At 50.1% G+C, this 25,170-nt stretch overlaps 2 protein-coding genes across 2 annotated transcripts in view; both read left to right on the plus strand.

Annotated features, from left to right (window-relative positions):
* LOC116954620 (MAM and LDL-receptor class A domain-containing protein 1-like) overlaps window positions 1-4,038 on the plus strand; it is a 29,138-nt gene extending 25,100 nt beyond the window's left edge. Inside the window, exon 16 of the mRNA XM_076052225.1 lies at window positions 3,883-4,038. Coding sequence (XP_075908340.1) covers window positions 3,883-4,038 — 156 coding nt within the window. The remainder of the gene's footprint in view (window positions 1-3,882) is intronic.
* A 393-nt stretch (window positions 4,039-4,431) lies between these two features.
* The window catches only part of LOC116954619 (MAM and LDL-receptor class A domain-containing protein 1-like), a 41,079-nt gene continuing 20,340 nt past the window's right edge, over window positions 4,432-25,170 (plus strand). Inside the window, exons 1-12 of the mRNA XM_076052246.1 lie at window positions 4,432-4,974; window positions 5,895-6,548; window positions 9,829-9,942; window positions 11,280-11,426; window positions 14,447-14,700; window positions 15,002-15,086; window positions 16,914-17,057; window positions 17,418-17,579; window positions 17,838-17,935; window positions 20,836-20,923; window positions 21,975-22,007; window positions 22,911-23,585. Of these exons, the coding sequence (XP_075908361.1) occupies window positions 4,908-4,974; window positions 5,895-6,548; window positions 9,829-9,942; window positions 11,280-11,426; window positions 14,447-14,700; window positions 15,002-15,086; window positions 16,914-17,057; window positions 17,418-17,579; window positions 17,838-17,935; window positions 20,836-20,923; window positions 21,975-22,007; window positions 22,911-23,585 (2,521 nt within the window). The 5' untranslated portion in view covers window positions 4,432-4,907. The remainder of the gene's footprint in view (window positions 4,975-5,894; window positions 6,549-9,828; window positions 9,943-11,279; window positions 11,427-14,446; window positions 14,701-15,001; window positions 15,087-16,913; window positions 17,058-17,417; window positions 17,580-17,837; window positions 17,936-20,835; window positions 20,924-21,974; window positions 22,008-22,910; window positions 23,586-25,170) is intronic.

Consider the following 25,170-nt stretch of genomic DNA (forward strand, 5'->3'; position numbering starts at 1 on the left):
GAGATGGAGGCGATAAGCGTGGCAAAGACAAGCGTGAGCAGCGGCTTAATGAGGGCTACCTGGGGTCTCTTAATGAGTAAGGGAATATAAGGCGATGTGCGGAGACACGAGGGAGTGGTTGTAAGTTGAGTTGGTTGGAGTGAAGAGAAGAGGAGAGACGAGAGAAGTGGGGGGCCCGCTCTCCACACCTCGTCCTCTCCAGCGGTGCTGGCTGATCTCCCACTGGAGGCAAGAGTTTGGAGAAGTGAGGGCAAACGAACTAGCAGTAGAGAGGCTAGCGAAATCCTAAGTGTGAGTGCCGGAAGACTAGCAGTAGAGAGGCAAGCAGAGTACATAGCGGAAGGCTAGCAGTGGAGAAGCTAGCACAGTATGTAGCGGAAGGCTAGCAGTGGAGAAGCTAGCAGAGTGTAGAGCAAGAGGTTAGCAGTAGAGACGCTAGCAGAAGATATAGTGAGAGGCTAGCAGTGGAGAAGCTAGCAGAGTGTACGGTAACAGGCTAGCAGTGGAGAGGCTAGCAGAGTGTACGGTAACAGGCTAGCAGTGGAGAAGCTAGCAGAGTGTATGGTAACAGGCTAGCAGTGGAGAGGCTAGCAGAGTGTACGGTAACAGGCTAGCAGTGGAGAGGCTAGCAGAGTGTACGGTAACAGGCTAGCAGTGGAGAAGCTAGCAGAGTGTATGGTAACAGGCTAGCAGTGGAGAAGCTAGCAGAGTGTACGGTAACAGGCTAGCAGTGGAGAAGCTAGCAGAGTGTATGGTAACAGGCTAGCAGTGGAGAAGCTAGCAGAGTGTACGGTAACAGGCTAGCAGTGGAGAGGCTAGCAGAGTGTACGGTAACAGGCTAGCAGTGGAGAAGCTAGCAGAGTGTACGGTAACAGGCTAGCAGCGGAGAAGCGAGCAGAGTGTATGGTAACAGGCTAGCAGTGGAGAAGCGAGCAGAGTGTATGGTGGGAAGCTACCAGAGGGTGTAGTGATAGGCCAGCAGCGGCGAGAGCGAAGCGAGCGGAGCGTGGCAGGCAGGCTACCAGTGGAGAGGTTAGGAGAGTGGGAGAGAGAGCAGGCTAGCAGTGGAGAGGCTGAGAGAGAGCAGGCTAGCAGTGGAGAGGCTAGGAGAGTGAGAGAGAGAGCAGGCTAGCAGTGGAGAGGTTAGGAGAGTCGGAGCGAGCAGGCTAGCAGTGGAGAGGCTAGGAGAGTGAGTGAGAGTGAGACAGGCTAGCAGTAGAGAGGCTAGGAGAGTGGGAGAACAGGCTAGCAGTAGAGAGGCTAGGAGAGTGAGACAGGCTAGCAGTGGAGAGGTTAGGAGAGTGGGAGAGAGAACAGGCTAGCAGTGGAGAGGCTAGGAGAGTGAGAGAGAGACAGGCTAGCAGTGGAGAGGTTAGGAGAGTGAGAGAGAGAGCAGGCTAGCAGTAGAGAGGCTAGGAGAGTGAGAGAGAGACAGGCTAGCAGTGGAGAGGTTAGGAGAGTGAGAGAGAGAGCAGGCTAGCAGTGGAGAGGCTAGGAGAGTGGGAGAGAGAACAGGCTAGCAGTGGAGAGGCTAGGAGAGTGGGAGAGAGAGCAGGCTAGCAGTGGAGAGGCTAGGAGAGTGGGAGAGAGAACAGGCTAGCAGTAGAGAGGCTAGGAGAGTGAGAGAGTGAGAACAGGCTAGCAGTGGAGAGTCTAGGAGAGTGAGAGAGAGAACAGGCTATCAGTGGAGAGGCTAGGAGAGTGAGAGAGAACAGGCTAGCAGTGGAGAGGCTAGGAGAGAGAGAGAGAACAGGCTAGCAGTGGAGAGGCTAGGAGAGTGAGAGAGAGAACAGGCTAGCAGTGGAGAGGGAGAGAGGTAACAGGCTAGCAGTAGAGAGGCTAGGAGAGTGAGAGAGAGAGCAGGCTAGCAGTAGAGAGGCTAGGAGAGTGGGAGAACAGGCTAGCAGTAGAGAGGCTAGGAGAGTGGGAGAGAGAGCAGGCTAGCAGTAGAAAGGCTAGGAGAGTGGGAGAACAGGCTAGCAGTAGAGAGGCTAGGAGAGTGGGAGAGAGAGCAGGCTAGCAGTGAAGAGGTTAGGAGAGAGAGAGCAGGCTAGCAGTGGAGAGGCTGAGAGAGAGAGCAGGCTAGCAGTGGAGAGGCTGAGAGAGTGAGAGAGCAGGCAAGCAGTGGAGAGGCTGAGAGAGAGAGAACAGGCTAGCAGTGGAGAGGCTAGGAGAGTGAGATAGAGAACAGGCTAGCAGTGGAGAGGCTAGGAGAGAGCAGAGTGAGCGAAGCAGGTAAACAGTGCAAGCGGGAGAGTTGCGACGGAGTCATGTGGTGGTGTTGAACGCGAGGAGTTCTGTTCAAATAAAAGTGACACAGGAGAAAATAAGTTGTCCGCGTGAAATAAAAACACTCCATGTGTAGTGGCGCCTTCGTGGTCACCACACTCGACTTGGGCTTTCGCACCGCACTCGTCGCTTTACGCCCCTTGTTTTACCGAGGCTGTCCACAAATGAACACAAACTCGTTAGAGAACCCAAACATGGCAACTTCTCCTGGCTTAGACATGCCCCGAAGACGCCGGTGGAACCATCAACCGGGCCAGAGCATCACCAGTTCGGCGCGAATGGGGAATTGAAGACGAGCCATAGCGAGCGCGATTGAGGCAATGCAGCGCGAACAACGGACGATATCGCTGTGGCCTGCGCTCCTTCACTGGAGGAGGAATGGCAAAACGACACGAACTCTCTGTGCCAAAGCCCGCTCGTCGTGGCCAGCAGACCTCGACATTAGCATCGAGCTCTTGAACTGGTCGCTGGCGCACGCGAGAGTAGAGTAGGAATGGCGTGCACTCCATGGCTAGGAGATGTTAATTACCTCGCCTGCTATACAGGAGGTTGTGTCTTCGATCCCGACCCTGACGCCTGTTGTATATTTGGAGTTGGCATGTTTCTCTCCCCGTGGTCGCATGGATTTTTCTCGGGGTCTTCCGACTTTTCCTTCAACATTTAGAATAAACGTCACGCGTTTAGTAGTATTTGTCTCCTGCTGTAAATTTCCAAACGACGACGACGACGAGCCACTTCGTTGAGCTATCACTTGTGATGGCCCAGGTCGCTTCTAAAGAACAAGAGCTACACAGCTCAGCGGGGCTTTACCTGGAATTAAAAAAATGGTTGAGTTTAGTTTTAGTTCATGTCTCTCGCGGGATCTCGTCGTATGGGCGTGTGATCGACGCGTGGCACTGTGGGGGGGGGGGGGGGGAGCTTTAGTGTTGACTGCACCCCCCGCTGCCTGTCTACACCAAACACTGCAGCTCTCAAAGCTTCCTCACAGGCACGCAGCACGAAGTGAATGAGACAGGCAGATTGCGACCATTATTCATTTCACATTGTACCCGAAATCCCCCAAGATGGCCCACGATGAGTTATGCACGAGGCGTATCCCATTATAATAAGGTCGCACTCAACACACACACAGCGCTTGCCACAAATGAGCCACAATACCTTGTTGATCTCAACAAGGAGCTTACACCACCATCACGTGATCTCCGGTCATCCTCACAACAGCAGCTTTTGGCTGGCCAGCGAACAAAGACGCTTCTGCGGCCGTCTGGAATGCTCTTCCTTCCAATATTAGTAAAACACTGGGAGCTATGCACTATCAAATCCAGATTGAAAACTATTTTCTTTAGAGCTGCTTTTTGCTTTCAGTTTGTTGTCCTTTCTCCTGCACCTCCGATTAGCACAGTTGCCTACATAAGGTGCAAAAGAAGTCCACCATACATACATACATATTCGATGATGCATTCATTGGCCAGTGACCTCCCACTTAGAAGTTTCACGGAGACAAGAAGTTTTTGCTCTGTCGGCTCTCATAATCAGGCACGTGCCGCACTCCGAACGCGAACCAACTCGCGCCGTGTGCTTCTGACGTTCCAGTTCGCCATTGAAGGAGTTCGGGGTGAAACGGGCGAGAGCGACGTTGCTCTGGACGGTCTGTGTGTCACCGAGCAGGGCTGTGCGCCAGGTATGACTGCGCTAACTGTGAGGCAGCGTCACGCTACGTTGCGTGCGTTGAACTTGTTTTGTACGTAGCCTACCGTGCTCATCGGAGGTCACAGCACAGCAGCTGTTTGTAAATATTGTGGATTTACTCTGCAACACACCGGTGGGCTGAAGTAGTAACTAATTGGCGCGTTGTTTACGTGACAAACCATGCTGGCTATCTCGGGTGGTGGAGGGTTACGACACTTTTATACTTACGAGATCTAACCCAAAAACCTTCATTAGACGGATGGTGGGCTGAGTGAGCCCTGCCTGGGATCTGCCTCATTCATGATGGGCTGAGTGAGCCCTACCTGGGAGCAGCCTCATTCATGATGGGCTCATTGAGCCCTGCCTGGGATCTGCCTCGTTCATGATGAGCTGAGTGAGCCCTGCCTGGGAGCAGCCTCATTCATGATGGGCTGAGTGAGCCCTACCTGGGAGCAGCCTCATTCATTCATTCATTCGGTGTGTTGAAGAGTGAATCAACATCACTCTTCAACACACCGGTGGGCTAAAGTAGTGAACTATTTGTCCTTTCTAAACGTGACACATTTTTTACTGTTTGGCCATGTCGGGTGGTGGAGGGTTACGACACATTTATGAATAACGCGATCTAACCCAAAAACCTTTATTATGAATAATATTGGTCGCAAAAGCCTACGTTTTACGCCCCATTCATGATGGACTGAGTGAGCCCTACCTGGGAGCAGCCTCGTTCATGATGGGCTGAGTGAGCCCTGCCTGGGATCTGCCTCGTTCATGATGGTTTGAGTGCTTGGGTAATTATGTTCGAGTCCTGTGACAGCATCGGTTACCTCTCTGGTTTTTGTTCGCTCCTTTTTACACTGGACTTAACCGTCGCATGACGTTTTTATATTAATCTTTGACAGAATACGGTATCATACTAATGTACATTCATGTGTGTGTGTGTACTATTTGCATTGTCAACAGTCTGTAAACCTCCGACTACAAGTGGAAGTTCAGGTAAGCCCCTCCCTCGTCTCATCACTACATTCTTTACTTTGAAATGTGATGGAAATGTCGATCTTGTCTCGTTCAGAAATGCACGCATGTGACTGCAGCAGTGTAAACATTTAATTTCGTCAGTTTTGTTTACAGAGCATTCCTAAACTAAAACAAAACTTTTTTTATTATTTTACCAGTTAAGGCCCCACCGAGCTACGTAGATGAGAGAGAGAGGCACTCAAACTCCAAACATACAGCAGGCGTCAGAGTTGGGATATAACCCACGACCTCCTGTGTCCCAGGCGAGGTAGTTAACATCTCGCCACTGCGGCGCCCAATTTAGACCCCAACTTTTGTCCGTTACAGGTTTCACATCAAGTCACCTTTAAAACACGTTTGGGTTATTCGTTTGATTGGAATATCGCAGGGTGGATCTTGTACTGGCACCAGTACAATATAACCTCAGTTATATATAACCTCAGTTATATTGTGGACATGGTTAACAGTGGCGAGCGATATCTGAACCTGTCCTCGTTCTGCCCCTTAACCAACCCACACTAACCAGTGTGGTGAAGTATGGTCAAGAAAACCCCGGCCACTCACACTGTGAGCGGGAGGCCTTCATCCAGAAGTTAATAAAAAGTTGAAATGTTTGTTTACGAAATTTGCTGTTTGCTGCAGGTGACATTTCTCATACATGACATTTCTCATACATTTTAAATAATTGAAAAAAAAACACCTTTAAGCGATTGCAGTTGGTACTGCACGTGTGAGCGCGGCTGTTGTGAGGCATCAGCCCGCGTCAATTGAACCGTGAACACTTTCGCACGGAGGAGATGGATGGATATTGATGCCAATTCGAATGCCACATGAGATGTCGATTGCATTCACGTTCATTGTCATTTCCTTGTCGCATTAAATACGCACGTCATCGCCAGAATCCACAACTGCGGCGGAATCTGCGCCCGGCTACGTCACAACGACCGAACGATCGACGGCGCGGACCCACGCTGACAGCGCTCGCCCACAGCCAAACTCTACCACGCATTCCAGGCCGGGTTCAACCCCGCTGACGACGACCTCTACTCAACCGCCCGTCGCGACGCCTGCCGCAGAATCCACGGTGAGCAGCGCAGCCGTGGTGCTGCCCACTGCTGGCACTGCGCAGAGCACCCAGGATGCAACAGTTGGCTCCACGGTCCCTATCACAGCAGCAACAGCAACAACAGCAACAACAGCAGCAGCAACAGCAGCAGCAACAGCAGCAACAGCAACAACAGCAGCAACAACAGGAGCAACAGGAACATCAGCAATAGGAACAGCAGCAACAACAACAGGAGCAACAGGAACAGCAGCAATAGGAACAACAGCAGAAACAACAGCAGCAACAGCAGCAACAAGAACAGCAGCAGCAACAACAACAACAAAAGCAACAACAAGCATCCCGGGCGGCTCAACAGGCTCACTGGTCGAGGACTCCACATGGAGCCCCTCTCCATCGTCGTCAGCACCAGGGATCATCGTCAGCACCTCGTCCGTGACGTCTACCGACCGGACGGAGCCCACGGCCACTTCTCACGTCACCACCAAAGGTGACCGAGGATGCAACGATTCACTCAGCCGGCGATGAGAGCAAATTGTGATGACTCAGGGAGTCACGATTCAAATCAAGGGTTGTTATTTTTTATTTATTAACATCGCATAAATCGATGCATCGTGTAACACCACAGTGGATTATGCTACGGCATAATTATGTTTTTGCATATGATAGCACACACGTGCGTGCAGTAGCTAGGTGGCAATGTCGAGGTCTTTTGGTTACGACGAGAGGGCATGCGAAATCTGATGGTTTTCCCTTTCCCTGTCAGCCATTGTTCTGCATCCCCTGAATAGAGATGGGACACTTGTTGTTTCCTCTGCCTATGCCTCAAAACTATCAACTCGTATTAGCCGTGCAGCCGATTTCATCAAGAAAACTTTAAATATTTGGTTAATCAATGTTTCACACAAATACACAGATTGCCTTGGTAATTTGTGGATCCTTTTTGAGATGAGATTTTAGCTCAGATTTTCAAGTTTCAGACATCATGAGTGGGTTGTTAAACCAAGAGAAAACTCGTTTTTATTTTACCAGGTCAAGGCTCACTGAGCTACGTAGCTCTTTGTCAGAAGCGACCGGGCCACAACAAATGATAGCTCAACGAAGTGGCTTATCATCATCATCACGTGGGAATTTATAGTGGTGACTCAACGTCATGTGACCACGGGGAGAGAGACACACAAACTTCAAATACACAGCAGGCATCAGGGTCGGGATAGGAACCCACCACGACCTCCAGTATACCAGGCAAGATAGTTAACGTCTCCTAGCCACCGTGGTGACCTCACCCTGCTTTGAGCGATCCAATGCTAACCTGTAACATGAGTTGCACTCATTTGCGCAGTGTCTTGAGATGCGGGTTGCCTTTAGATGCTTCGTGAATCCAAACCGTTTCGTGAATTGCACGGCATGTGAGCTTACGGATGTGGAAAAAAGCGGTGTTGTTTAGTCCTCATCTCTTTCTTTTGTAAATTATTTTCATTGATCCAACCACGGGGGGTGGAAGGGGGGGTGTACAACTTCCGTGACAGGTGAGAGATTGGTGGCTCGGACAATCAACAAAGACGTGCAGGACCGTAGCATTGTGCGGTACGTGATGCGTTAGATCTCCCTTTTCTTTGGGAAAAGATGGGGGAAAGAGGGTAGTGGGGGGGAGAAGGGGGGAGCCAGTCTCATTTAAAGTTCAGTCAAGTAAACTCAAGGTTTGTGGAGTGGCATTCACGAGGGGTGACCCCAGATCTTGGTGAACTCCCCGTTTAGTCCTCTTGTTATTTTCAACGTTACATTGATTTGTACGATCCGGCAGTGTGTGCACGCAATAAACGTGTTTGAAACACGTCGCTGTAATGGGTTGTAGAATGCCATGGTTACCCTTGTGTTTTCGGTAGTAATGAGGTGTGTTAAAATTTGTTGTTGCACGTGGAAAAGTCCCCCTGTGACACAACGCGCGCGTTTAAGTACGATACGGTTTTCTTATACACACATATGTAAGTGTGAACAATCACGTACTTTTGTTTTGTGGAATTAAAGCAATCCCAGAAAGATACAAATATAGATTGTTGGGGATGCTGCCCTCCGTCTCCCCACTCCCTTGAGATCCGAGGCTCTCCTCTCCCGTACTCGGGGGAGGGTTACTGCCCTCCGGCTCTCCTATCCTCACCGTTGCTGCTCGAAGCATGGTCCGCGGCTGGCGCTTAGCTACCGGGGTCAGTCCACACACACTCTACGTGCCCAGGCACCAAGAAATCCGACGTCGCTACCTGCCCGGCGCCGCGCACCAATCGCACGCACGGGACTCGGGGTCGGGGGTCAGAGGGCAGGGGCGTCCCCCGTGCGCGCGCAGCCGATTGGAGGAGGTACCCCGGAGCCAATTTAAAGGCCGTGTAAACAATCTCGCGTGAGCGCCGCCCGTGCCCCTCTCGCCCTCGCTAATCTCGAGCTACACAATTAATCTTGCGTACACGATGTTCGTTTACCTCGCACACACGTTAGCTACGAGTCACACGTAGTGGCGAGCGTACCCAAACGGGTAGAATACTCGCTGGTGCGCAAACACAGGGTACTCCACCGAGCAGTCGGGTGCTGGCATGCCAGCGATCAGTCGGGTGTAAATACAGTGCACCCCGGCGATCCGACTCACGACACCCCATCCTCCTCTCCACACTCACAGAGACAACACGACACGGTTTATCCTCTACTGACAATTTATTCCCCGCCAATAAACAAACTAAACTACGCGTGTCAGTGTGGGTCAGCAGGGCAGGTATAGCCTACCCCCCGGTGGTCTCGGACTCAGTCTGTCTTGCCTCTTGCTCCACTTATTCTCCCCTAGTTTTTAAGCCCAAACTCACCTCTCTTACATATTCGCGGTTCTACTCCGATGTGCAGCAAGCCGTGGAAGGGCGATGCTGCACGTAGTCTTCGTGGGGAACGGGGCCAGGCTGCGCTGGGACTCGTCTCACGGACGATCCAGTGGCTGGCGTGACCACTCCTCCGATCTTGACCCCTTGAAGAACACGACTGATCCTCACTACCTTGTCCACCCCTTTTATTGTCCTTACATCAAAGGCAACGTGCTGCCAGTCCCCTGGCCTCTCGTCCAATCAGGAGCCTCGGATTTCCCGCTCTTTTGATAATCGGATTAGTGCTCTCTCCGGCGTCCGCTTTTTGCCCCTTTGAACAAGCGCACACGTCCTACACGGAGAGGAGGGCTCCATGTCTTCCCCACAGCTCGTTACTCTGCCCCACCCTCTACCTGCCTGCTGACCCGTGTCGAGTGTGGATGTTTTCTATCCGCGGAGGCTCAGCAGCCCCCGTCGTGACCACGTGATTACAATCCAGGTCACGGCGCCGCGGTGCACGTTAGCCTCGGGGTAGGTCGCCCAATTCCCTTATCGCAGGAAACCGTGAAGCTTGGTCCCATGAGGGGCTTCTGGGTGAAAACCTGCCGGCCAGGTGACCTCCCCTCGGGGCTCTATGTGGGGGGTATGCGTGTGTTCAAATGGGGGGTGGTGATGGACGAGCGGCGTCGGCCCCGTCGCTCGGAGGTGGCGGCGTCGCGGCCACTGGGTCAGCAGAACGGCTTTGCTGCTGCGGCATCACAGCGGCGGGCCCGGCCTCGGTGGAGCGGCTTCGCTGCCGTGGCGCCACAAGATGAATGCAAATATGCATCCACGTTAAAATTAAAATCGTGCAAAACTACTGGATGCTCATCTCGCACGGAACGTTGCTCCGGTGAAACTGACGAGAATACCGCATGCTGTGCTTTGCAGAGAGCACAGCGGTGAACACCACAACAACAACAACTACCACAACAACTACCACCATGCCCACGCCGTCCGCCAGCACTGTGTGCATCCCGCAGACACCCGCAGCTCCCGAGCCAGGTACGTGGCCACTCCGGTAGTCATCCTCGCAGCAGCAGCTGCAACGGCAGCAGCTGCAGCGGCTTTTGGTTTTACCACCGAACAAAGACGGCGGTCACCGTATCGCACGGCGCTTTCAGGTGCGTTTCTGCGGCCGTCTGGTACGCTCTGCCTTCCAATGTACTGTTTCTTGCTGAAACGTTCTTGCCTGCCCCAACTGGACATCTGTGAACAAGAACTTTATAGCTCATCAGATTCTTCCAGTATGAATACATATTCTGATGTTAGAAAGTCACTAGAGCTACGCACTTTTAAATCATTTAGATTGACAACTAATTTCTTTAGAACTGCTTGTTGTATTTAGTTTGTTGTCCTTTCCCCCGCACCTCCAATTAGTACGCTTGGCTACATATGGTGCAAAAAAAGTTAGACGTACGCACGTGCACTCTCACCGTCGAGCACTGCCCGTCTTGTTTGTGGAAGAGATTTGCTCTGAGTGTTCCCTTGGTGGTATTTTTTTGTGCGCACGTCTAGTAAATCGCTCCAGTTACAACGTTCAGCCCATTTGGCAAATACAAAAGGGACAGCTCCTGGATCAAATCAGTGGATCAGGAGCGTGGGGCATGGACAAATATAAAGGGGGAACAAAGTCTGAAAACCTGCACCAAGAAACACGTGGAGAACTCTGCCACCGCGTTGAGAGACAGAAATAGGAACATACAGACTTAGATAACGTGTGCAAGTTAGGGACACAATATCGATCTTAAAGAAAGGGGCTTCATAAGGACATTCCGTGATAAAATAACCGATCTGTACAATGTGATGTCTGGCATCGAGATAACACCAAGCATTGAATCCTCCCTCCTGGGCTTTAAACCTCAAGGCGTCACCAGGCACCTTCTGCAAGTATTTAACATTTCGGCTAGAAAGACCATCCCGAGTTCATGGAAGAATCACGTACCACATAACGCCACGGTCCTACACGTCCTGCTATGCACAGCTCACGTGTTGTGCAAGTTGTACACCACCCATGTGGTTGGATCAATGAAAATAATTTACAAAAAAAGAAAAGGGGGGTAGGTCAGGACACGTGGCTGGAAGGGATGATGGCCGACATTCGTCACCAATGATGGAGTGGAAGCCAAAGGAGATAAAACGCCAGGGCAGAACATCCACCAACAACGCAGATGATGCAGTGGAACCGGGAGTGAGATTGATCTTGACATCACACGACTGTGGGGAATTGTCACGATTTTAAGGAAGCCTTTATCCAGCGGAGCATTTTTCGTGACTGACGACGATGATATTTCACGAAGGAAAAGCACTCGGGTTGATGATGCTTCGTGTTGTCTCTGCAGACGCGCGTCTCAGCTGCAGCTTTGACGATGCGGCACTCCCGCTGTGCAGCTGGACTCAGTCGGGCGATGACGCCGGAGACTGGTACAGGAACTCGGGAGCAACCTCCAACCCCAGCACCGGTCCACCTGGGGACCACACCACCGGATGTGAGTGCCGAGACTGTATCTTGCTTAAGTGCGTTAATGCACCAGGAGTAGTTCTGCGATATCTCCTTCCACGGGTTGTTTGATAGAACTCATGGGCTGATGCACTGGCTCTGCCAGTACTCCGGATTGAAAATGCCTTTGTCGTATTACACTCCTAGGCTAATCACAAATGATAGGTCAATGAAGTGTCTTAACATCATCTCGAAATGTATCGCAGCCAAATACTCGAAACGCGTGATGTTGATTCTAAATGTGGAGGGAAAGACCGGAGGACCCAGAGAAAGTCCACGCGACCACGGGGAGAGAATGACACGAAAACTCCAAATAGACAGCAGGCGTCAGGGTTGGGAACTAAACCACAACCTCCTGTATAACAGGGGAGGTAGTTAACATCTAGCCACCGCAGCGCCCTGCTCCCAGTGGCCTTGTGGGCACAAGGTGACTCAGCACCTGGCCTGCATGTGGGCACGATGGCTTGGAGGAGGCGAGTGTGGATGAATTGTTACGAGTCTCTTTGATCACACTGGCGTGGAAGCTGCTGGGAATACTCGAGTGAGAACCCCTGATATTTATAGGACGTTATTTTTTGTACAGGGGTTCATACTCATTTGAGGCAGAGTCGACCTAGGAGAGTCATTCCCAGGTGAAGTTCAGATACCACTTTCCCGAGATGTGCGTGCCCAGGAGTCTAATCAGGTTTGCCAGCATCGCAGTGCGGTGCGCAAACCGCACAATTGGTTGTGGAAGCCTCCGTGTTAAACTAAGTATGTTTGTATTATTGGTTCTTTCGGTAAAGTCACGTAGAAGGGAAGCAATAAAATAATAAAAATATAATACAATAAAATTTTCACGACGTTTCGACTGCAACACAAGCAATCATCATCAGGTGTGAAAACCACAGCAAGAAAATTTTAAAAAAGTGCCGTTTTTTTTAAAGTTAGCACCACGGAGAGCGATTTGTCAGTTATTCAGATGGACGAGTCCATCTATGTTCGGAAAAGAGGAGGGCGAGACGAAAATAATGGATGCGGTCTGAAAGCCACCGTAAGCGTGAACAATCAATTAAGACCCGAAATGGTTTATCAAATCCTTCCAATGATTGCTAAGCCAGAATCCATCTTCTCGGTTGAAATTGTCTCTGTGTTTGTATATGTGGATAGCCTCATGAACGAATCTCTCATGGTAGCCAGATGGCTTGCAAAGAACCTCTGTCTTGGAGAAGTCAATGTCATGTGAGCCTACTGAATTATAACAGTGATCTGCCACGGCCGAGGTGTTGGTCCTACCGTGTTTTAGGTCTGCTTTGTGTTCACGAATGCGGTCCGAGACATGTCGTTTGGTTTCTCCAATGTAACTACTACCACAGAGGCAACTTAGTTTGTAGACGCCAGGGTACTGTATGTCCAGAATCACATCTTTTACAGACGGAACCAGATTTTGAAGATCTTTTTTGTGATCCCCGCAATGTAGGGTAAAGTGATGGTTTTGAAAGGCTCCTCAAGAGGGTCCTTCTTCATAGTTGGAGTGATAGCTTTGCGGATTGTGTAGTCGTAGTAACCATTAGCCTTAAGAGCTTGGTGTACGTGCTTGAGTTCACTGGCTATGTGTTCCTGGTCGGATATGCATTGGGCTCTATGGTGCAGAGTCTTGATGAGGGAATTCTTCTGGGATGGATGGTGGTGGGAATCTGGCTTCAGGTAAGCATCTGTATGGGTAGCTTTCTTGTAGACAGAGTGGCTCATTGAACCATCAGGTCTCTTTTATTAGGACGTCCAAAAAAGGTAGCTTGCCAACTTTTTCGACTACCATGGTAAATCTGATGGCTGGGTGTATGGAATTGATGTGGTCGAGGAATTGGTCTAGAGCAGGCCGGCCATGTGGACAGATGACAAAAGTTTCATCCACGTACCTCTTCCATAAGGTTGGGCGCAGAGTGGCAGTCTGGATGGCGTCAGTCTCAAATTTCTCCATGAAAATGTTGGCTACAAACGGAGATAGGGGGGAGCCCATTGGGGTGTCCTCAGTTTGTTTGTAGAAGTTCCATTCCAAGTGAAGTATGTGTCGGTTAAGCAGTGTCTCACCAGGGGGGGTACCTCAGTGTTTAGGTCTTGATGGACCAAGTCTTCAATGATTGCGATGGTGTCAGGTACAGGAACTTTGGTGAATAAGGAAACTACATCAAAACTGACAAGCAGGTCGTCTGGGGACAGGGAAATACCCTTGATTGTCGTTACCAGGTGAGTAGAATTTTGGACCGCAGAGGTGGTTTTTCCAATAAAAGGCCGCAGGATATCAGACAGAAAACGAGCCAGTTTGTTAACGTTAAAAAAGCCACTTTTTTCAAATTTTCTTGCTGTGGTTTTCACACCTGATGATGATTGCTTGTGTTGCAGTCGAAACGTCGTGATAATTTTATTGTTTTAGGTTTGTATTATTTGATTGTTTCCCTTCTACGTGACTTTACCGAAAGAACCAATAATACATACAGGTAACAAGCTGAGATTCGGAGCACTCCCTTTAAGAGTGTACTCCTAATCTCAACTCGTTACCTGTATAAAAGACACATGGGAGCCTAGACATCTTTCTGATTGAGAGGGGGTCAAATACTTATTTCCCTCATTAAAATGAAAATCAATTTATAACATTTTTGACATGCATTTTTCTGGATTTTTTTTGTTGTTATTCTGTCTCTCACTGTTCAAATAAACCTACCATTAAAATTATATACTGATCTTTCTTTGTCAGTGGGCAAGCGTACAAAATCATCAGGAGATCAAATACTTTTTTTCCCTCACTGTATGTAGCGAACTGTGCTAATAGGATAGTTCCTAAGATGAGGCTTTTAAATATTTGTAATATTTAAAGATGAAAATGCCAAACGTTCGCACGTTCAATTTCTCGCACCTCTGATGAGCACGGTTGGCTACGTATGGTACGAAAGAAGTTCAACATACAAACCGCTGTGCCACCGCTCGCTCCGCGTGCACACATTGACGGCACGGGATGCCGGTTTGTTTCAGCCTCCTTCTACCTCTACCTGGACTCTGCATCCGTGGGAGCTGGGGGAGGAGTGAGGCTCCTGAGTCCCAGCATCAACACCAACCAGAACGTGTGCCTGAGCTTCTGGTACCACATGTACGGCGATGAACTTATGACCCTGAACGTGCACGTGCTGGAGGACGGCGTAGAGAGACGCGTGTGGCGTGCGGAGGGGCAGCAGAGCAGCGCCTGGCTGCAGGGAACCGTCACCATCCAGGCCAAGCCAGACACCCAGGTCAGTGGCCCCTAATACTCACCACAACTTTCACCATCCAGGCCACACACCCAGGTCAGTGGCCCCTAATACTCACCAAAACTTTCACCATCCAGGCCAGGCCACACACCGAGCTCAGTGCCACCTGGCAACACCGGCCTAGAGGAGGATCGTGCATCGCATCTGCCGTGTGAGATGACGTCGGTTGTGTTTTGCGTAAAAATTTGTATTCAATATTCGGTTGAGCATTCCCCTGGTGCTTGGTAGCACCCTAGAGCATGCCTCTTGGGACTAATGCCCCCGGGCTCTGCAATCCTTGCAGGTGATCGTCGAGGGCATTCGAGGAGTCACCGCGATGAGCGACGTGGCGCTGGATGACATCACAGTGGTGCTGGGAAGGTGTCCAGGTAAGAGCGCAGAAAGGGGGCACAGCCAACTGTGGGTGCCGTGACTGGCTTGACGCGCCCGTCGCGTGTGTACACGTGACGCGCCCGTCGCGTGTGTACACGTGTGTACACGTGACGCGCCCGTCGTGTGTGTACATGTGTGTACACGTGACACGCCCGTCGTGTGTGTACACGTAGCCACTACAATTTTTGGGAAATAAGGCCAGAAAGACAGGGCCATGAATAAGGCTGCTGTCTCTGGTGGAGGCCAATCAGTTTCAAAGACAATGCGAGAATATTGTTTGCATGTTTTCCACAAGTATGTGCTGTTATGTTTGTTTGCATGTTTTCCACAAGTATGTGTGGTTATTGCAGACTTCATTATGGGACCTCCTTTGCCAGTACCAAAATATGAGAATAGGTTTTCCCCATTTTTCTGGCAACAAAACAGGTGTTAAGATGTTAAAACACCAAACTGAAACCTTTGACAAGGAATCATGTTTGCATTAACCACAATGCTTGTGGTCAGAATGCAAACAAAAAAACGTACTCTGATCATATATATGCATTGTCTTTAAAACTGATTGGTCCACACCACAGACAGCTTTCTTTTGAGCCTCGTCTCAAACGGTGTTAGACCAGAGGACGCCAAAAGGTGTGGACCAATCAGTTTCAAAGACAATGCATATATGATGAGAATATATTTTTTGTTTGCATTCTGACTACAAGTATTGTGGTTAATGCAGACATGATTCCTTCTAAAAGGTTTCAGTTTGGTGTTTTAACATCTTAACACCTATTTTGTTGCCAGAAAAAAGGGGAAAACCTATTCTCATATTGCAGACTTGATTATGCCCAGTTGCAATAGGTTTCTATTTGGCGTTTGAACATCTTAACACCTGCTTTATTGCCAGAAAGGGTAAAACCTACTATCTGTCATCATTTCCTCCCATGTCTCCAACATAAAACGTAACGTATTCCTCGTTCCATCGAAGTTAAAGGGTCTTCCAAACTAATGAGCAGACTTTTGGAGACTCCTCACTGACTAGCTCGGCCTCCTGCCACCATGGCGTTTCAAGCAGCCGTAACTTTTTTAGAACTGCAGCAAATTGCAATTGAAGGGGCAAGAAACACCGACTCACACGAGCCGTGCGGGTGGAATTATTTGTTCATTTACAATGCAAAAAAGTGCAATAAGGAAACAAACCAATTCCGCGATGAAAAGCAATTGTGCTGTACTCCCATTTGTGTCTATTCGGAAGCACAACGCCAACGTCCAATTTGTAGTTTTGCTCTTCCTCCATTGTGGGTTTATTCTGTGCGGGTTGCATGGACACACCACCGTGGCTTGTGTCTTTCATGTTCCATTCGTGAAAGAGAGATGTGGCTTGTCGAAATCAGCCTGTCAATGTTCCGATGCGATTGACGGTTCCACCGGTGTCTCCGGGGAGTTTTTCATTGTCGGGAGGTGCGACGATTGGGTCGAGATTTCGGTGTTCATTCCCAAACGTATCGCGTTGTTCGTTTCACAGAGAACGACAAAACATTGGTCTCTGGTTAACGAGAATGGGCAGAATAGCCACGCAGTGAGCATGCCCACGACCAGGGCACTTCGCAGAGCTGGTGGATCCATTGCTGGTGCTGGCGGCGCTGACAAGACACCTCCTAACGTGCCCTGAAGTGCAACCCAAAGGCCCCGTGACACCATCGGCACGCATACCGGTGTCGAAAACACAAACCCTGAAACCAGGTTGATAAAAAAAAATACCAATGTGTGTGAATGCGTGGCTGATGTTTCTGTGTTTGTATTGATGATCTTTTATTTATTTTATTTAAATCACCCAACAGAGTGTGTGAGCGGATGTGACTTCGATGAGATGGGGGACTTCTGCGGCTGGGCGAACAGCGGAGGGGACTTTGGCTGGGAGCATTGGAACGGTCCCACAAACACTGAGAACACTGGCCCTGACGATGACTTCTCACGGCCTGGCTGTGAGTATCTTACAGCCTCGCATCACTCACAGCCTCCACTCCAGCTACTGGCCTTGAAACCCACATCTAGTATAATGTGTCTCGATCACTGTATTAGTGACTACGGCAGTGTGTGTGTGGATCACTGTGTTAGTGAATACAGCAGTGTGTTTGCATCACTGCTAGTGAATACAGCAGTGTGTGTTGATCACTGTGTTAGTGAATACAGCAGTGTGTGTGTGTGGATCACTGTGTTAGTGAATACAGCAGTGTGTGTGTGGATCATTGTGTTAGTGAATACAGCAGTGTGTGTGTGGATCACTGTGTTAGTGAATACAGCAGTGTGTGTGTGGACAACTATGTTAACTGTGCTGTGTGTAGTTGGGAATTACCTGCTGCTGGACTCTGAGGTCAACGACCCTGGAGCGGCGCTGCTGCTGGAGAGTCCGGCTCTCCCCTCCTCTGGGTGCCTCGTCCTGAGCTTCCACTACTTCCTGTATGGGTCAGCAGAGAACATGGCCATCAACGTTTACATCAAGGAAGGTAGGAAACCTGCAGACTCATCGATAATTTGACGCCCATTGACATTTAAGAATGTGGTTTTGTTTATTTTCTGGTGGACAGCTCTCCGGCAAAACTGAACGCCTTTCATTTGAGTAAATCAAAATTCACACGGAGCTCGCTTTTCCATCAGCCCAGAACCTTTCCACCTCGGCGGCGGAGTGCGGTGTGTCCCCGTGACGTGATCGGAGGTTGCGGCTCTGCGTTTGAAAGTTCCGTTGCTGGTGGGGTTGTCCGCAGGAGGCTCCAGCCGGCAGCTCGCGTGGTCCCTGCAGGGGAACCAGGGAGCGAGCTGGATGCTGGCGCGGGTCGAATTCTCTGGCAGAGGACCTGTGCAGGTAAGTGAGCGGTCCTGGTGTGTGTGTAGTGGAATAACGCGTGCGGGCTTTTGCCAACAGTGTGCACGCATGTGTGAGCGGCGGACAGCGAGGTCATGTCAGGGCAAACAGGTGCTCTGAGAAAGCAATCCAGAGAGAGACGACCAATTAAGATGCATAGCAGTAATTGGCTGGCTGCAAATGCAGACACGTTGTAGGCGCCTGGGAGTCTGGAGATGGAGGCGATAAGCGTTGGCAAAGACACGCGTGAGCAGCGGCTTAATGAAGGCTACCTGGGGTCTCTTAATGAGTAAGGGAATATAAGGCGATGTGCGGAGACACGAGGGAGTGGTTGTAAGTTGAGTTGGTTGGAGAGAAGAGAAGAGGGGAGACGAGAGAAGTGGGGGGCCCGCTCTCCACACCTCGTCCTCTCCAGCGGTGCTGGCTGATCCCCCACAGAGTTTGGAGAAGTGAGGGCAAACGAACTAGCAGTAGAGAGGCTAGCGAAATCCTAAGTGTGAGTGCCCGAAGACTAGCAGTAGAGAGGTTAGGAGAGTGAGAGAGAGAGCAGGCTAGCAGTGGAGAGGCTGAGAGAGAGCAGGCTAGCAGTAGAGGGGTTAGGAGAGAGAGAGCAGGCAAGCAGTGGAGAGGCTGAGAGAGTGGGAGAGAGAGCAGGCTCGTAGTGGAGAGGCTAGGAGAGTGGGAGAGAGAGCAGGCTAGCAGTGGAGAGGCTAGGAGAGAGAGAGCAGGCTAGCAGTAGAGAGGTTAGGAGCGTGAGAGAGAGAGCAGGCTAGCAGTGGAGAGGCTAGGAGAGTGAGAGAGATTCAGACAGGCAAGCAGTAGAGAGGCTAGGAGAGTGAGAGAGAGCAGGCTAGCAGTGGAGAGGCTAGGAGAGGGAGAGAGAGAGCAGGCTAGCAGTGGAGAGGCTAGGAGAGTGGGAGAGAGAACAGGCTAGCAGTGGAGAGGCTAGGAGAGAGAGAGCAGGCAAGCACTGGAGAGGCTAGGAGAGTGAGAGAGAGCAGGCTAGCAGTGGAGAGGCTAGGAGAGTGGGAGAGAGAACAGGCTAGCAGTGGAGAGGCTAGGAGAGAGAGAGCAGGCTAGCAGTGGAGAGGCTAGGAGAGTGAGAGAGAGAGCAGGCTAGCAGTGGAGAGGCTGAGAGAGTGAGAGAGCAGGCTAGCAGTGGAGAGGCTGAGAGAGAGAGAGAGAACAGGCTAGCAGTGGAGAGGCTGAGAGAGAGAGCAGAGTGAGCGAAGCAGGTGAGCAGTGCAAGCGGGAGAGTTGCGACGGAGTCACGTGGTGGTGTTGAACGCGAGGAGTTCTGTTCAAATGAAAGTGACACAGGAGAAAAATAAGAAGTTGTCCGCGTGAAATAAAAACACTCCATGTGTAGTGGCGCCTTCGTGGTCACCACACTCGATTTGGGCTTTCGCACCGCACTCGCCGGTTTACGCCCCTTGTTTTACAGAGGCTGTCCACAAATGAACACAAACTCGTTAGAGAACCCAAACATGGCAACTTCTCCTGGCTTAGACATGCCCCGAAGACGCCGGTGGAACCATCAACCGGGCCAGAGCATCACCAGTTCGGCGCGCACGCGAATGGGGAATTGAAGACGAGCCAGCTCATAGCGAGCGCGATTGAGACAATGCAACACGAACAACGGACGATATCGCTGTGGCCTGCGCTCCTTCACTGGAGGATGAATGGCAAAACGACACGAACTCTCTGTGCCAAAGCCCGCTCGTCGTGGCCAGCAGACCTCGACATTAGCATCGAGCTCTTGAACTGGTCGCTGGCGCACGCGAGAGTAGAGTAGGAATGGCGTGCACTCCATGGCTAGGAGATGTTAATTACCTCGCCTGCTCTACAGGAGGTTGTGGCTTCGATCCCGACCCTCACGCCTGTTGTATATTTGGAGTTGGCATGTTTCTCTCCCCGTGGTCGCATGGATTTTTCTCGGGGTCTTCCGACTTTTCCTTCAACATTTAGAATAAACGTCACGCGTTTAGTAGTATTTGTCTCCTGCTGTAAATTTCCAAACGTCGATGACGACGAGCCACTTCGTTGAGCTATCACTTGTGATGGCCCAGGTCGCTTCTAAAGAACAAGAGCTACACAGCTCAGCGGGGCTTTACCTGGAATTAAAAAAAATGGTTGAGTTTAGTTTTAGTTCATGTCTCTCGCGGGATCTCGTCGTATGGGCGTGTGATCGACGCGTGGCACTGTGGGGGGGGGGGGGGGGGAGCTTTAGTGTTGACTGCACCCCCCGCTGCCTGTCTACACCAAACACTGCAGCTCTCAAAGCTTCCTCACAGGCACGCAGCACGAAGTGAATGAGACAGGCAGATTGCGACCATTATTCATTTCACATTGTACCCGAAATCCCCCAAGATGGCCCACGATGAGTTATGCACGAGGCGTATCCCATTATAATAAGGTCGCACTCAACACACACACAGCGCTTGCCACAAATGAGCCACAATACCTTGTTGATCTCAACAAGGAGCTTACACCACCATCACGTGATCTCCGGTCATCCTCACAACAGCAGCTTTTGGCTGGCCAGCGAACAAAGACGCTTCTGCGGCCGTCTGGAATGCTCTTCCTTCCAATATTAGTAAAACACTGGGAGCTATGCACTATCAAATCCAGATTGAAAACTATTTTCTTTAGAGCTGCTTTTTGCTTTCAGTTTGTTGTCCTTTCTCCTGCACCTCCGATTAGCACAGTTGCCTACGTAAGGTGCAAAAGAAGTCCACCATACATACATACATATTCGATGATGCATTCATTGGCCAGTGACCTCCCACTTAGAAGTTTCACGGAGACAAGAAGTTTTTTGCTCTGTCGGCTCTCATAATAAGGCACGTGCCGCACTCCGAACGCGAACCAACTCGCGCCGTGTGCTTCTGACGTTCCAGTTCGCCATTGAAGGAGTTCGGGGTGAAACGGACGAGAGCGACGTTGCTCTGGACGGTCTGTGTGTCACCGAGCAGGGCTGTGCGCCAGGTATGACTGCGCTGAACTGTGAGGCAGCGTCACGCTACGTTGCGTGCGTTGAACTTGTTTTGTACGTAGCCTACCGTGCTCATCGGAGGTCACAGCACAGCAGCTGTTTGTAAATATTGTGGATTTACTCTGCAACACACCGGTGGGCTGAAGTAGTAACTAATTGGCGCGTTGTTTACGTGAGAAACCATGCTGGCTGTGTCGGGTGGTGGAGGGTTACGACACTTTTATACTTACGAGATCTAACCCAAAAACCTTCATTAGACGGATGGTGGGCTGAGTGAGCCCTGCCTGGGATCTGCCTCATTCATGATGGGCTGAGTGAGCCCTGCCTGGGATCTGCCTCGTTCATGATGAGCTGAGTGAGCCCTGCCTGGGATCTGCCTCGTTCATGATGGGCTGAGTGAGCCCTACCTGGGAGCAGTCTCATTCATGATGAGCTGAGTGAGCCCTACCTGGGAGCAGCCTCATTCATGATGGGCTGAGTGAGCCCTGCCTGGGAGCAGCCTCATTCATGATGGGCTGAGTAAGCCCTACCTGGGAGCAGCCTCATTCATTCATTCATTCGGTGTGTTGAAGAGTGAATCAACATCACTCTTCAACACACCGGTGGGCTAAAGTAGTGAACTATTTGTCCTTTCTAAACGTGACCCATTTTTTACTGTTTGGCCATGTCGGGTGGTGGAGGGTTACGACACATTTATAAATAACGCGATCTAACCCAAAAACCTTTATTATGAATATTGGTCGCAAAAGCCTACGTTTTAAGCCTCATTCATGATGGACTGAGTGAGCCCTACCTGGGAGCAGCCTCGTTCATGATGGGCTGAGTGAGCCCTGCCTGGGATCTGCCTCGTTCATGATGGTTTGAGTGCTTGGGTAATTATGTTCGAGTCCTGGGACAGCATCGGTTACCTCTCTGGTTTTTGGTCGCTCCTTTTTACACTGGACTTAACCGTCGCATGACATTTTTATATTAATCTTTGACAGAATACGGTATCATACTAATGTACATTCATGTGTGTGTGTGTACTATTTGCATTGTCAACAGTCTGTAAACCCCCGACTACAAGTGGAAGTTCAGGTAAGCCCCTCCCTCGTCTCATCACTACATTCTTTACTTTGAAATGTGATGGAAATTTCGATCTTGTCTCGTTCAGAAATGCACGCATGTGACTGCAGCAGTGTAAACATTTAATTTCGTCAGTTTTGTGTACAGAGCATTCCTAAACTAAAACAAAACTTTTTATAATTTTACCAGGTAAGGCCCCACCGAGCTACGTAGATGAGAGAGAGAGGCACTCAAACTCCAAACATACAGCAGGCGTCAGAGTTGGGATATAACCCACGACCTCCTGTGTCCCAGGCGAGGTAGTTAACATCTCGCCACTGCGGCGCCCAATTTAGACCCCAACTTTTGTCCGTTACAGGTTTCACATCAAGTCACCTTTAAAACACGTTTGGGTTATTCGTTTGATTGGAATATCGCAGGGTGGATCTTGTACTGGCACCAGTACAATATAACCTCAGTTATATTGTGGACATGGTTAACAGTGGCGAGCGATATCTGAACCTGTCCTCGTTCTGCCCCTTAACCAACCCACACTAACCAGTGTGGTGAAGTATGGTCAAGAAAACCCTGGCCACTCACACTGTGAGCGGGAGGCCTTCATCCAGAAGTTAATAAAAAGTTGAAATGTTTGTTACACGAAATTTGCTGTTTGCTGCAGGTGACATTTCTCATACATGACATTTCTCATACATTTTAAATAATTGAAAAAAACCGACCTTTAAGCGATTGCAGTTGGTACTGCACGTGTGAGCGCGGCTGTTGTGAGGCATCAGCCTGCGTCAATTGAACCGTGAACACTTTCGCACGGAGGAGATGGATGGATATTGATGCCAATTCGAATGCCACACGAGATGTCGATTGCATTCACGTTCATTGTCATTTCCTTGTCGCATTAAATACGCACGTCATTGCCAGAATCCACAACTGCGGCGGAATCTGCGCCCGGCTACGTCACAACGACCGAACGATCGACGGCGCGGACCCACGCTGACAGCGCTCGCCCACAGCCAAACTCTACCACGCATTCCAGGCCGGGTTCAACCCCACTGACGACGACCTCTACTCAACCGCCTGTCGCGACGCCTGCCGCAGAATCCACGGTGAGCAGCGCAGCCGTGGTGCTGCCCACTGCTGGCACTGCGCAGAGCACCCAGGAAGCAACAGTTGGCTCCACGGTCCCTATCACAGCAGCAACAGCAACAACAGCAGCAACAACAGCAGCAACAGCAACAACAACAACAACAGCAGCAACAGCAGCAACAACAGGAGCAACAGGAACAGCAGCAATAGGAACAGCAACAACAACAGCAGCAATAGGAACAACAGCAGCAACAACAGGAGCAACAGCAGCAATAGGAACAACAGCAGAAACAACAGCAGCAGCAGGAACAGCAGCAACAAGAACAGCAGCAGCAACAACAACAAAAGCAACAACAAGCATCCCGGGCGGCTCAACAGGCTCACTGGTCGAGGACTCCACATGGAGCCCCTCCCCATCGTCGTCAGCACCAGGGATCGTCGTCAGCACCTCGTCCGTGACGTCTACCGACAGGACGGAGCCCACGGCCACTTCTCACGCCACCACCAAAGGTGACCGAGAATGCAACGATTCACTCAGCCGGCGATGAGAGGAAATTGTGATGACTCAGGGAGTCACGATTCAAATCAAGGGTTGTTATTTTTTATTTATTGACATTGCATAAATCGATGCATCGTGTAACACCACAGTGGATTATGCTACGGCATAATTATGTTTTTGCATATGATAGCACACACGTGCGTGCAGGAGCTAGGTGGCAATGTCAAGGTCTTTTGGTTACGACGAGAGGGCATGCGGAATCTGATGGTTTTCCCTTTCCCTGTCAGACATTGTTCTGCATCCCCTGAATAGAGATGGGACACTTGTTGTTTCCTCTGCCTATGCCTCAAAACTATCAACTCGTATTAGCCGTGCAACCGATTTCATCAAGAAAACTTTAAATATTTGGTTAATCAATGTTTCACACAAATACACAGATTGCCTTGGTAATTTGTGGATCCTTTTTGAGATGAGATTTTAGCTCAGATTTTCAAGTTTCAGACATCATGAGTGGGTTGTTAAACCAAAAGAAAACTCGTTTTTATTTTACCAGGTCAAGGCCCACTGAGCTACGTAGCTCTTTGTCAGAAGCGACCGGGCCACAACAAATGATAGCTCAACGAAGTGGCTTATCATCATCATCACGTGGGAATTTATAGTGGTGACTCAATGTCACGTGACCACGGGGAGAGAGACACACAAACTTCAAATACACAGCAGGCATCAGGGTCGGGATAGGAACCCACCACGACCTCCAGTATACCAGGCAAGATAGTTAACGTCTCCTAGCCACCATGGCGTCCTCACCCTGCTTTGAGCGATCCAATGCTAACCTGTGACATGAGTTGCACTCATTTGCGCAGTGTCTTGAGATGCGGGTTGCCTTTAAATGCTTCGTGAATCCAAACCGTTTCGTGATTTGCACGGCACGTGAGCTTACGAATATGGAAAAAAGCGGTGTTGTTTACTCCTCATCTCTTTCTTTTGTAAATTATTTTCATTGATCCAACCACGGGGGGGTGGAAGGGGGGGTGTACAACTTCCGTGACAGGTGAGAGATTGGTGGCTCGGACAATCAACAAAGACGTGCAGGACCGTAGCATTGTGCGGTACGTGATGCGTTAGATCTCCCTTTTCTTCGGGAAAAGATGGGGGAAAGAGGGTGGTGGGGGGGGAGAAGGGGGGAGTCAGTCTCATTTAAAGTTCAGTCAAGTAAACTCAAGGTTCGTGGAGTGGCATTCACGAGGGGTGACCCCAGATCTTGGTGAACTCCCCGTTTAGTCCTCTTGTTATTTTCAACGTTACATTGATTTGTACGATCCGGCAGTGTGTGCACGCAATAAACGTGTTTGAAACACGTCGCTGTAATGCGTTGTAGAACGCCATGGTTACCCTTGTGTTTTCGGTAGTAATGAGGTGTGTTAAAATTTGTTGTTGCACGTGGAAAAGTCCCCCTGTGACACAACGTGCGCGTTTAAGTACGATACGGTTTTCTTATACACACATATGTAAGTGTGAACAATCACGTACTTTTTTTGTGGAATTAAAGCAATCCCAGAAAGATACAAATATAGATTGTTGGGGATGCTGCCCTCC

The sequence above is a fragment of the Petromyzon marinus genome, chromosome 55, assembly GCF_048934315.1.
Source record: "Petromyzon marinus isolate PM22_M1 ecotype Great Lakes invasive population chromosome 55, UKy_Petmar_22M1.pri1.0, whole genome shotgun sequence".
Lineage (NCBI taxonomy): Eukaryota > Metazoa > Chordata > Hyperoartia > Petromyzontiformes > Petromyzontidae > Petromyzon > Petromyzon marinus.